This window comes from Carassius auratus, chromosome 12 (genome assembly GCF_003368295.1).
Source record: "Carassius auratus strain Wakin chromosome 12, ASM336829v1, whole genome shotgun sequence".
NCBI lineage: Eukaryota > Metazoa > Chordata > Actinopteri > Cypriniformes > Cyprinidae > Carassius > Carassius auratus.
This window is the reverse complement of record NC_039254.1, coordinates 4,395,109-4,409,228: the sequence shown is the minus strand read 5'-3', so window position 1 is coordinate 4,409,228 and position 14,120 is coordinate 4,395,109. Positions and strand designations below refer to the sequence as shown.

The 14,120-nt window shown below is 37.1% G+C and overlaps 1 protein-coding gene across 1 annotated transcript in view; it reads left to right on the top strand.

Moving 5' to 3' along the window:
• LOC113111553 (protein kinase C epsilon type-like) overlaps positions 1-12,654 on the top strand; it is a 56,773-nt gene extending 44,119 nt beyond the window's left edge. The window contains exons 12-15 of the mRNA XM_026276377.1: positions 7,427-7,565; positions 7,653-7,841; positions 8,671-8,817; positions 10,397-12,654. Of these exons, the coding sequence (XP_026132162.1) occupies positions 7,427-7,565; positions 7,653-7,841; positions 8,671-8,817; positions 10,397-10,543 (622 nt within the window). The 3' untranslated portion in view covers positions 10,544-12,654. The remainder of the gene's footprint in view (positions 1-7,426; positions 7,566-7,652; positions 7,842-8,670; positions 8,818-10,396) is intronic.
• The last annotated feature ends 1,466 nt before the right edge of the window (positions 12,655-14,120 follow it).

Here is a 14,120-nt window from a genome sequence, read left to right as displayed (position 1 = left end):
GTTCAGGTGCAGGAGGACGCAAACGTCCTGAAGGAGAGCTCGGTTCAGTGTTGCGCGAGTAACCAGCTGCTCAGTTCAACTTTCCCGCATCGCGGGGCTGAAGCCAACTTGATGTGTTGAATGCTCGGAGCATGTTATAAAACGTATTCTTAAAATACACATTTCTGTTTTAATAAATGCTCATATTAAAACATAGCATTACACATAAGTAGGTACAAAAATAATAAGTGATACATTTACGACCCCATAAAAATTTGGGTCGCAATGGCATTTCAAAAGGTCGCAGTGTAGTTCCCTGTGTAAACAACTAAACTGTTATGAAAACGTCCTCGAAACTGTGCGAATTTCTGCAAACTCATCGTTGTTGTCTTTTCTGTGTAACTGCTGCTTTGTTTAGCTGTTGCGCTTGCATTTGCCGCAGCTTTTTAAAATGGCTCGGCTGCTTCTGCATAGATCAACATACCCTCAAAGATTCGCTCTGATTGGACCTCTTCTCCATTCGTCCCTCCCATATATTTTCGTCTCATTTTTATTCGTTGACTAAAGTGTCAGTTATATTTCGTCACGTTTTTCGTCATCATATCTGACTGACTTTTTATTTAGTTTTTATTTAGTTTTCGTCTGTGAAAAAGGTTAGTTGACGAATATTTTTCGTCATAGTCTTCGTCAAACGAAATTAACACTGAAAGCCACCCTTTTACACCACAGACTGAACTAAATTAAGCATTGCTTAGTAATTGTTTGACCTAAATTGGTATTATCTAATTGTGATCTTAAATCTAACACCTGACACCTATTCAACCTAATTCATTTTTGAGACCGTCTAACAGAAGGGTGGCATTATCAAGATTAATTTGTTCTGTAAACCATCTTGTTTCTCAGCTTTAGCTCATGTTAGTCTCTCTCTCTCTCTGTGTGTTCTTGTATGTTTTGCTGAGATTTTTGACTGGGGCTGATCAGTGGCAAAGCCTCATGTTAAAGTGATGAGGGACTCCATGGAAAAATCACTCTGCACACAAAGGGAACACAGGAAGGCATTTCAATAGGGCCTGATTATTTGTGTACAGTACATGCACATATGTGTATGTGCAAGGGACCATGCATTATGGCATGTGTACGTGTGTGTACAGTTGTCAGGTGGAGCTCAGAGGAAGTGTGGAAGACGAATCCAAAAGGGGTCAAAGAGTCTTTACTTCATCCGTGACCTAGAAATATATGAATATCTACATATATAGAGTGATAGTGAAATTTGTTGTGAGTTTTGTCGCTACCAGATCAGTGGTCTGTTGAAAAGCCCTGAACACTGAAGCATTTGTTGTCCCCTGAGCGGTACACAGTCCACTTTAACTCAACCTGTACTGTACAGCGCACAGCTCCTGGCTTTTAGATTGCAGGAAGCTGGGCCGCAGACCACTATTTCTATTGGCTATTGTCAAGTTAAGTGCATATCACTAAAATCCTTCCAACTCCCATGGTTGCTGTCAAAAATAGTACAGTTGCGTAAACCCGGGATGTCCAGCCCTCATGTCGGAACAGTGCATCACAAAAAGATTTGTGCTTGAATGATGCCAGCAAAGAAATGTTGACATTTTTTTGCCAATCAACCATCAAAGGCCAGGCTTGTTTGGATCTCTGTTGCTATCTTTGTCCTATACAGCTTTATCGAACTGTTGACACACAAAGCACCACATTACATTAACATTTATATATAACATACGTTTATATATAAACTTTTATAACATTATAAATGTCTTATTGTCACTTTCAATGTATTCCTGCTGCTAAATTAAAATATTAATTTCTTTAAAAAAAATTTTAAGAAATAACTTTTTTCTTTAAAGCTTTTAATAAGCTACTGATATGACTGGAGTCTTCATCTCAAGTCCAATTTCATTCATCAATTCATCTGATTTAAAGAACTGTCGACCAATTTCAAAATTGTTTTTTCAGTCAGAAATTTTAGAAAGGGCTGTCTTTCAACAGCTTTCTACAAATTTAAATGGAAAGGGTATTTTTGATAAGTTCCTATCATGATTTAGGGCCCAGCACATTAGTTTCTAATGACCTCCTTTTGACTGTTGACTCAGGAAATTGTGTGATTTTACTTTTTTAGTTTTACTTGATTTGACAGCTGCATTTGACACTGTAATACATGAAACACTGATTAAGTGTTTAACCCTTTAACGCCACTGGTGTGATCACTCTTTGCTGGTCCCTGAAGCGTACGATCACACCGGTGTGATTAGAACTTTCAGTGCATTGTGTCATCAACTGCTGAATTTAAATCCGCTTTCGCGCTTTGGCTGGGGCAGAGCCAGATCGGACGCGTTGAGCACTTGTCATTATCACAAATATTCAGGGTTTTCAACCATGCTTATTTTAGGTTTCAGATATTTAAATACAGATAAGCAAAACCATAAATGTATAGTTTGTAAAATACACGCTGATGTCTATGGAAACGGCAAAAATTATCCTTACAAATATAATCTGATTACATGCTTTTATTGATATCATATACCAATTGTGTTGGTAACTATAAAGTTTACTCTGCCCTTCTCTGAGTTTACCGGAGACCTACTTCAATGTGCTTCAGGAGAATCCCACAGCTCAGATTCAGCACGAACTTACATGGCGGCGGCCATCACCCAGTATAGGTCGGTCAAAATAAAAGTGTTTAAACTACCAAATATATTTACTTGCACATATTTCAGAATCAGAATATCAGATATTTCATAATATAGTGAGCATGTTTGTGAATATTTTGAATAAAACAGCAAAAACTAAATAAAAGCGATCTATGTGTCATACAGATCTATTGTAGCTGTGTTGTGTCACATGACAAGAATGATATGTCGCCATGGAAACATTAAGGTGGTGCACTCTAAAATAACGGGTGACTAAAGAAAGTCACGCTGGGGTCTCCGCTAGAATATTTTAAACTCACGTGTGAAAGGGTTAAGACTGTTGGCTAAAATTCAAGGTAATGTTCTTAACTGATTTTGTTCATATAAAAGGGAGAACTTTTACTGTTGAATTAGGACATTTCTCATCCTCCTCTGCTCTAAAGTGTGGGGTTCCCCAAGGATCAATATTGGGTCAAGTGTTATTTTCTATTTACATGCTTCCTCTGAGCACTTCCTTTATCATCTTTATGCCGAGGATACACAGCTTTATCTGTCTATAAAAATGGGGGATAATTCGGCCTTAAGTCCCTTTTTGCATGTTTTAATGATATTAAGGAATGGATGGCAGCAAATTTTCTTCACTTGAATGAATCAAAGGCCAACTTGATGGTGTCTGGCCCTCCGAGTGTTTCTGAACCCATAATTAATAATTTAGGTTAATTTAAATCTTAGGTACATAATCACACAACGAGTCTTGGAGTTATTTTGACGCAGATTTGAAAAATTGAAACCTTTCCTGTCTTTTAATGATTTGGAAGTTATTATCCAAGCTTTTATCATGTCCAGACTGGACTATTGTATTTACTTGTACTATGATGTTTCTCATGCATCGATTTCACGCCTGCAGCTGGTTCAAAATCCAGCTGCTAAGCTTTTAACTGGGACTAGGAAATTTGTAAGTAAAAAAACAGAATTAGTATCCCTTCATTGGCTTCCGGTTATTTTTAAAGGTTAAAATGGATTGCCACCAAGTTATATAAGTAAACTTCTACAGCAGCATACATCATCCAAGCCCTTACGATTTACTCAAAGACTTCAGCTAGTTGTTCCCAAATCTCGATTAAAATCAAAAGGAGACAGCAGGGCCTTTTCTGTTGCAGCTCCTCGTTTATGGAATAGTTTACCTCTTCATGTTAGATCTTGTACCACTCTCTGTGTTTTTAAATCTCATTTAGACTTATCTCTTCTCTCTTGCGTATGACTGTAATTAATTTAAACTATTTTCGTGATGTGTTACTGTGTTTTATAATTTTAGACTATGTGTCATGTCTGATTTGTAATGCACTTTGGCCAACGTCTGTAAATAAATAAATACATTAAAAATGTACTGAAAATTAAATGAAAAAAAAAGTGTATTGAGAAATTAACTTTAGCTTCCTTACAAATGCATGTAGTCTTTAATCAATTGAATAGTATCATAAAAATACAACAGCTCATGCTGTGTTATGATAGACAGGTTTTACAAAAGAAATGAGAATCTTAGAAGTGAGTAAACAGATTCACACCTGATGAGCCACACCCTGGCTTCTGTATCCCTAAATATTACACATACACATGTAAACACATACATAGGGACATCAAGAGGTCACTGTAGGCACGTGTACCCATTGGCTGATATGCTCTGGCACCCAGCATTCTCTCCTCTAACCTTTCCTGCTCCACCTACCTCATTTAAGATGATATCTGTTTGATAGAGCATGATGGAAGCATATTGGCAGAACACTTCCCTTCAGCCTCAGTCACTCACCTAAAGAAGCCATGATGCATCTGAAGAAAGTGTCGGTACATCAGCGAACCTTTGATAACAATGGCTCTACACATTCTTACACGAGCCAGAGCAGATTCTATTCTCAGGTGAATAGTACACTGATATGAGACTCTTCCATGGCTCATTAACTGCATTTCGAGGAAGGCACAGATCACAGATCGTCTGAGGAGACGTCTTCAAATGAATTGCAGCGTCCCCTATTAGTGCAATTCACCCAGATGCTCTCATTAAAATGACAGGGTGTAAAAATACAGAGAAACATGCACTAGATTTGGGTCAGTAAGAATTTTTTATGTTTTTGAAGGATGTGTGTTATACATACCAAGGCTGCACTTATTTGTCCAAACATACAGTAAAAATGGTAATATTGTAAAATATTACAATGAAAAAGGTTTCAATTGTAAACATATATTTGACTCTGGAGCATAAGTCATTAGTAACACGGGTATATTTGTAGCAATAGCCAACAATACATTGTTTAGGTCAAAATTGTTAATTTTTCTTTCATGCCAAAAATCACATATTAAGTAGTAATAAATTTAAAAAATATGGTGTAATTCTTTAGGCATATCTCAATTTTCAGTATTCATTGTTCAGTTTTCACTGTCGAGTGAACATTCTAATACACTGATTTAGTATTTAAAAAACATTTCTTATAATTATCAGTGTTGGAATTTTTGTGGCAACGGTGATACAGTTTTTTTTCAGGATTCTGTTATAAAAGAAAGAACAGCATTTGAAAGCATTTTTTTATGTAACAATGCAAGTTTTTACTGTCATTTTTGTCCAGTTCAAGGCATTCTTGCTGGATTAAGTATGCATTTTTCTTCAAAGAAAGAAAGAAAAAATTACTTAAGTCTTTATGTATAATGCATTACAAAGAGTTATTAAAGAGTATAATGCATTACAGTTATTCATCATGTAAGTTGTAATACTTTGTGTTTGGGCTGGGTCTTTTTCTATTTTGTATGTTCTTGTCTTTATTTTGCTCTGACACATTGAGAAAACAGGATTTATCAGGCATGACAATCAGATTAGCTCCTCTGAACATTCCTGCCTTCGTTCAGGTTCCAGCCAGTTTGTCCAGGAGCATGTTACACACAATGTGCACATGCAAAGGAATATACAAGGGTTCTGCACATACCTATTTGTTTTGAGATATGCAAATCACTTGACATATATTAATCATTAGTGTTTGTTCCTGCAAATCTGTAATGAAAGAATGAACTGTCAGACAGTTCACCTGAAACCATGCAGAAATCACTTGACTGACATGGTCGGCATGCATCAAATGAACACGGCAAACTGTCGTGTGACCCCCCACTTATTATTTAAAGTTTCTTCATGTTCGAAAAATCTTTTACCACTGAATGCCCTCGGCAAGATACCACTGACGGTGTCCTGGATGACATGCATTAGGGTCTCATCCTTTAACCTTTAAAATGGCATTACAAAATCTCCACCCTCTGTAAGTGTACCGTATGTTTTTTTTTTGTTTTTTTTCTGTGGCATGTAGCACAAACATCCCCCTGTAGACAACAAACTATTTGCACTGGGACAAGTCTCTGCAATCACTGCACTTTAGATATTATCGTAATGTGCTCCTCCTGAGGTGTTCCTACTTCGGTAAAACTCAGCAAAGTTATTAATGCATCTCCATGTCCTCTGGCAAGTGCTAATGGGGTCGTAGATTTATTTTATAACATTTAATTCAGCGAAGATGCATTAGATTGATTAAAAAGTGACAAAGTTACTTGTAAAGTCTTACAAAAGAAAAACAATGCTTTTTTGAAGAAGAAAAAAGCAGCACAGCACAGCATTTTTTTTTTTTTTTTTTTTTTTTAGCATTGATAATAATAAGAAATGTTTCTTGAGCATCAAATCGACATATTAGAATGATTACTGAAGACTGGAATAACGTTCACTGAAAATTTAGCTTTGCCATCTTGAGAATATATTACATTTTATAATATATTCAAATAGGAAACTATAATTGTAAACTGTAATAATATTTTACAATTTACTGTAATGGTATTTTTCTGTTTTGCACAAAAATATCTCTTTTTTTCTGCATAAACACGGTCTTTTGCAATCTTCTGAAATGAGAATGAGATCTTTTTGCATTTGGTAATTGGAAACTTGGTTTAAAAAATGTATTATTGCTTGGCAAAATATAATTTTTTTTGTTGTTGTTTTTATTTTATGGTAAAACATGACAAATAGTTTTAAACTGGAGAGAACATTAAAACATTTTTGTAACTTGAATAAGTAAATGGTAACTGAAAATAAAATTATATAAATATATATATTGTAGGCGTACTAAAGTAACTCATATTTAAACTGAAATTTAAATGAACAAAAAATAAGCTTTGCATGTTTTTTTTAACAAAAATGACAAAAACATAAAATTACCTTACATGTGTGTGTAAATATATGAATTATTCTATTTGCATATATATTTACGTTTTGCAGTTTTAGTTTAAACGTAGTTGTAGAAATTGACCACGTACATTATTTTTTCTGCCTGCATTTGGGGATTGAGAAACATTGAGCTGTCCAGTAAATGACTGACTGTTTCATGAGGGCTCAGAATGTTGATGTTCGTGTTGTGAAGTGAAGGGTTTTAACAGCTCACCTGAGGCTGCTGTCGTTTTTACCTAAACAAATGTTCAGCCCTGAGCACTTCAGACACCTAGACTTGCATGCAGCCATCTCAGGAATGGAACAGAGAGCAGCTTGAGTTATAAATGAGCCAGAGTGCCATGTGTTATTGTTGTGAAGGTTCGCAGAATGGCCCAGGCCCTCAAGGTCCTGTAGATCAGTTGTCAGCTTACTGTCTGACAGGCATGCCGACCCCTTAATAAAACCATTTTAAACAGCCTGGACAGTTTCTTAGAAGACTTTAAACAAGTGACAAAAAAATGTCAAATATGGTGTAATTGTTTTTGTGTTTTGTTTTTTCCTGTCACTGCAGAGATCTGAAGCTGGACAACATTCTGTTGGATGCTGAAGGCCACTGTAAACTGGCCGATTTTGGCATGTGCAAAGAGGGCATTCTGAATGGGATCACGACCACCACCTTCTGCGGGACCCCCGACTACATTGCACCTGAAGTACGTCTAGTAAATCATAATGAACATAACCTACAGCTGATGTTTGACATAATTTTGAACATAAATTTTTGCGCCTGACTCGCTCAGATCCTGCAGGAGTTGGAGTACGGCCCGTCGGTGGATTGGTGGGCTCTGGGCGTTCTCATGTATGAAATGATGGCCGGTCAGCCTCCGTTTGAAGCTGACAATGAGGACGATCTTTTTGAGTCCATCCTCCACGATGACGTGCTTTATCCCGTGTGGCTCAGTAAAGAAGCCGTCAGCATTCTGAAAGCTGTAAGCGGTCCGTTTTCGGTTGTTTGTGTATGTGGTTTGTGGTTGGCCCGTTTATCATTTATTTTTCCAATTGTGTTCGGAAATCTTTTTTCTTCCTACAGTGATACACTGAGCTTCACTGTATGGTCATACACCTGGCTGCACTTTCCTTCTGCCCTCTCCCACCTTCCTCTGTTCATTTTCCTCCCTTTTGTTCCTCATTCATCCCCCGTTCGGGTATATTTACCTCTGACTTACAAATACACTAATTGTGTGGCATATTATATACACAGACATTTCCATTTTTCTAATATTTGTGCACTTAAAATATCCTGAATTGCCTGAAATGTTGTTGTAAGCAGTTGTATCAGATTTTCAAAATTATTATTTTTTTTTTAGTATGTTAATTTAGTTTATTACGACTGCGGTACATTATAATTTTCTAAAATCTATACTTTTCTTTTTAATGTAATGTTAATATTGTTATATATTTTTAATGTTAACATTTAAATTTACAATAACCTTTATTAATAAATGCTGGAAAGTATCTATATTGGTAAATTATAATACCTAAGGCATTAACTAAAATGATTAGCTAGAGAACCTTATTGTTAAGCATTACAGGTCTATGATTGGCTAAAAAGATTTGGGCCACTCGCGACTTTTTAGTTTTTCTTTTTTTGCTGTTACAATGACAAGTGTGATTTCCCAAGACATTATTTTCAGTGATATCCTCCTTTCCATTTTTTTTTGTCATATTACACAAAAATGCTTAAAACCCCTTAAATGCTGTTCATATTTACCCCTTCTTTATGAATTATGTCATGGAAAATGTTTTCCCTTTCCTCAGTTCATGACAAAGAGCCCCAGTAAGCGTTTGGGCTGTGTGCTGACCCAGGGACTAGAGGAAGCCATCAAAGTCCACCCGTTCTTCAGAGACATCGACTGGGACTTGCTGGAGCAGAGGAAGATCAAGCCCCCCTTTAAACCTCGCATTGTAAGCATATTTAAATGGTATAAATTAATTGTAAATAAACTGAATGCAATGTAAGTGGCTTCGTGTAAAAGCATCTGCTAACTGCATGAATGTAAAACATAAATCGTGAAATGCATTACAATTCATAGACATTTTTTTTTCTGCGAAACGTTCTGACGCAGAATGTGCACAGACTTTATCTCTCTGTTCCTCTGTCTTTAGCGTCTGTGGTCTAGACTGAAAGTCGGATGCCACAACGGCACTTGACAACTTCTGCTTTCCCATGGCGGGGGGAAGGGTTGAGTGTGTTGTGTGTATGCATGTGTGTATATGTACACACATGGGTGCTTTAGATAGAAAGGTCACAGAAAGGTTTAGAGAAAATGTGACCGCCATTTGCTCTCGTGCCCTCTGAGTAACTTTGAGCTGGTGCTTCGTCACCACACTTTCTACATTATCTACATTTACATGTGCACCTGTGGCTTTTAACTGAAAGTCTGCTGCAGTGCTTTTTAGAACAGCACGGGGGACCAAATCTGATTCTTAAGCAATACAGACATTTGTTTGTTTTATTAATATTATTATTTTTTTAAAGGGTTTGTTTTCATGAATAATATTGGAAAATTTGGTTATCATTTACTGTACTCACCCTTATGTCATTCCAAACCCATAGGACTTTTGTCCTTTTCTTATTTTATTTTAACAAATGTAATTATATTTTATGAAACCAGAGATATTTCTGTCCTTCCATTTAAAGTATATAATACCAAAACTTGACGCTTCAAAGTTCATAAAGCGTCCAGATCCAGGTGCAAATCAATATGAATCAAGCAGTTCCATCCAAGTTTTCTGAAAAAATATTATTGGTTTATATGTAATGCTTTTATTCACATCAGATGTGATAAACGAAAGCTCAAACATGCTTCTGCAGGATCCAATGAGGTTTCTCTCACGTGTCAAGCAAATACAAATCTACCCCTTACAGAATACCTGTTTGCACTGTTACGCTTTCAGTTAAGCATTGTTTACAATTTTTTTGTATTGTCTTTCCCTCCTAAGGATCGCAGCCTGGTCCCTACAATGTCAAAAAATTCAGGTTTTACATCCTTTTGGGGATATTTGGTCCCCACATAGCATAAACACGAATGCGCACACACACACACACACACATCCACTTACAGATTAAACCTTGCTCAAAAATATGTATACTGTAGTTACACTACTCATGAAATTTTAAATAGGGTAACGTAATCTTTAACCTATTAAATTTCCAAAGTAACCTTCCCAACACCGAGTACGATTGATCTTCTGCATGAACCAAGTAGGTTTTTTTCTCAAGCGTAAAAAAGAACCAGTGAGGTCTATTCTCACATGTCTAGCAAGCACATATGAGCTTCCTCAAGAACCAATGAGGTTTGTTTGATCTCTTTATAAACTTTTTGAAGTGTCAATGTTTTGGGTTGATAGACTTTCTCAGAAGCCTGAGGAGTCTCTCCGGTTTCATTAGTGTCTTCATTTGCGTTTAAAGATGAACAAAACTTTTAAAAGCTAAACCTCGGAAAACCTTCATTAAATATGTCTGTGTCTGTTTTGCTTCTAGAAAACCAAGCGCGATGTGAATAACTTCGACCAGGACTTCACTCGCGAGGACCCTGTTCTGACGCCAGTAGACGATGCCATCATCAAACAAATCAACCAGGATGAATTCAAGGGCTTCTCCTACTTCGGAGAGGAGGCTTCGTCTTAAAGCCTCACTTGTTGTCTGTCAGCTCAAATATACGTTAAACACACCAACAAACACTCAATAACCCAAACTGCATCGCAATACATGAACACACACTCCACAAATGTTCTGAAGACGGGGCTCAGAGCAGAACGGCCAGTCCCTGTGGTTCAATTCCCCTTTACTGCTGTTTTAGTTCTTTTCTTCTTTAAATCTCCAAAAAGAGAAAAAAAAACTGTACCACATATGGATCTCACAGGCCTCAACAAGTTTGACAACCAATCAGAAAACGAATGTTCTCCAGAGCCCAAGGAAGGAAGGGTCGGAATGCACTACCTTAAACCAAAATTGACGATACCAATGATTGTACAACAATTTTGGACACCAGTTGGGTCTTCACCCTCGATGGAAAGGTCTTGCCCTTGAGGAGGAATTTACATTGCATACGTGACATATATGTGCAGTCAAATGCCTTTTTGTGGATTCAGGTGACATTTTGGGAACAATTTTTTAAAATGTACAAAGACATTTGTAGTATATATACATAAATATATTCCATCAGTGTTATGAAGGTCCATTTGGAATGTTGATCTGCTGTATATGGGTTGTGTTACGAAGTGTCGGCCTGATTAGGTGTGAGCATGACATGTATGTGTCCGTGTGCATGTGTTTGCATGAATGAGAGCGAGAGGCCCTTGCCCTACTGAGGCACTACAGTTGTTTTCATGTTGTTTTGCAATGGCTCTTCATTTGCACTCGACTGTGCAAAGACTACAGTGTGTGCGTGTGCGCCATGTCCCGCCGCTATGCATACGAAGGTATAGTCATGGGCAGACAGACCAGTACCCATAGCTGTCCGGTGGATTTGTACAGAACGTAACATGTACATAGTATTCGCTCCAAAAGCCTGTGAGAGCTTTTTAGAGTAGGCAAATGTTTGCATGGTCTTACAAATTGTGTTGTTTTTGAGTAGCATCAGTGTATGGAAAGAAAACCATGTTTTGGATATCTATGTGCAATACCCTGAACACATTTCCCCTAGTTATTTTCTTTATTTTCACATTTTTCTGTTACGGTTTCTCTCTTGTGCTGATTTTCTTGTGTTGCATAGGTTATTGCTTTACCAAAGGCTTCCCCGCTCTCTATCTCTCTCATGCTTCTCTCCGCCGTTCTCATGTACATAGTTTGCTGAAGAACATAAGCTGTGGAATGTAGTGGAAAATGTGTGAGCTCTTAATTTATTCAACATACATGTAGCCATGCATCCCTTTTTGTGTCAGTAAGTCATTTGTTTTTTGCATCTTTTTGTTACTTTATTTCAGACAATTGTTACACACCTCTGTATATCTTTTAAACTATTCAGTCTTGCTTAAAAATTTGTGAACCCCCTGTGGTTGAATCATTTACTTGTGCAATGTGAAAGAGTCTAAAAGAGAGGGGAACGAAACGAAGAAAGGGTACATTTCAGGCGTACTAATTAAAACCTTCTGGAATGTGATGACTTTTGCTTTAGCAATTCAGTGGCGATTTGAATGAGATGTGTTTTATTGTTCTTTTTAAAGTGGTTGCTGACCTTTTACTTCTGTCTGAATTTTTTTATTATTTTTTTTTACTTGTTTGGGTTTTTTTTTTAAACGTGTCTGTGGGTTGATCAGGGTAGATAGGTCAATGTTGCCGATTGTCTTTGAAGCCTTTTTTCTCACAGGCACTTTCCTGTCTGTCTCCCTCACTGTTTCGTGCTAAATGTCTTGTTCAGCTTTATTTTCTCCTGTTGTTTCCTTTTAATTGTAAAGGAATGAACTTGATATATAGGATGCACACATGGTCTGTCTTCAAAGTCAAAACAGAGTAAATAAACTAAGAATTACCTCTTAAATTAAGTGCACTATTAAGTGACTATTTAATATTTGTGCATACAGTATTACAATACATAAATGTTTCATATGTATAATAGTGCTGTATTTTATACATCGGACATTGGACTTTAGTTTCTGTTTGGTGAAGCTTCATGTGCACAGAGGTATTTCTTTTCTGGATACACTAGCGTTATCTCGTAAGCATTTTACTATGTGCCAAATGTACTGTCATCTAAAGGATGTGAATGTTTTGTTTAACTAATAAACTCCAAGATGTATGAACAATGATGTGTTTTTTATTTATATGTTGCAAGAGTGTTATGTACAGTATTGTTCAAAATAATAGCAGTACAATGTGACTAACCAGAATAATCAAGGTTTTTCGTATATTTTTTTATTGCTACGTGGCAAACAAGTTACCAGTAGGTTCAGTAGATTCTCAGAAAACAAATGAGACCCAGCATTCATGATATGCACGCTCTTAAGGCTGTGCAATTGGGCAATTAGTTGAATTAGTTGAAAGGGGTGTGTTCAAAAAAATAGCAGTGTGGCATTCAATCACTGAGGTCATCAATTTTGTGAAGAAACAGGTGTGAATCAGGTGGCCCCTATTTAAGGATGAAGCCAACACTTGTTGAACATGCATTTGAAAGCTGAGGAAAATGGGTCGTTCAAGACATTGTTCAGAAGAACAGCGTACTTTGATTAAAAAGTTGATTAGAGAGGGGAAAACCTATAAAGAGGTGCAAAAAATGATAGGCTGTTCAGCTAAAATGATCTCCAATGCCTTAAAATGGAGAGCAAAACCAGAGAGACGTGGAAGAAAACGGAAGACAACCATCAAAATGGATAGAAGAATAACCAGAATGGCAAAGGCTCAGCCAATGATCACCTCCAGGATGATCAAAGACAGTCTGGAGTTACCTGTAAGTACTGTGACAGTTAGAAGACGTCTGTGTGAAGCTAATCTATTTTCAAGAATCCCCCGCAAAGTCCCTCTGTTAAAAAAAAGGCATGTGCAGAAGAGGTTACAATTTGCCAAAGAACACATCAACTGGCCTAAAGAGAAATGGAGGAACATTTTGTGGACTGATGAGTAAAATTGTTCTTTTTGGGTCCAAGGGCCACAGGCACTTTTTGAGACGACCCCCAAACTCTGAATTCAAGCCACAGTACACAGTGAAGACAGTGAAGCATGGAGGTGCAAGCATCATGATATGGGCATGTTTCTCCTACTATGGTGTTGGGCCTATTTATCGCATACCAGGGATCATGGATCAGTTTGCATATGTTAAAATACTTGAAGAGGTCATGTTGCCCTATGCTGAAGAGGACATGCCCTTGAAATGGTTGTTTCAACAAGACAATGACCCAAAACACACTAGTAAATGGGCAAAGTCTTGGTTCCAAACCAACAAAATTAATGTTATGGAGTGGCCAGCCCAATCTCCAGACCTTAATCCAATTGAGAACTTGTGGGGTGATATCAAAAATGCTGTTTCTGAAGCAAAACCAAGAAATGTGAATGAATTGTGGAATGTTGTTAAAGAATCATGGAGTGGAATAACAGCTGAGAGGTGCCACAAGTTGGTTGACTCCATGCCACACAGATGTCAAGCAGTTTTAAAAAACTGTGGTCATACAACTAAATATTAGTTTAGTGATTCACAGGATTGCTAAATCCCAGAAAAAAAAATGTTTGTACAAAATAGTTTTGAGTTTGTACAGTCAAAGGTAGACACTGC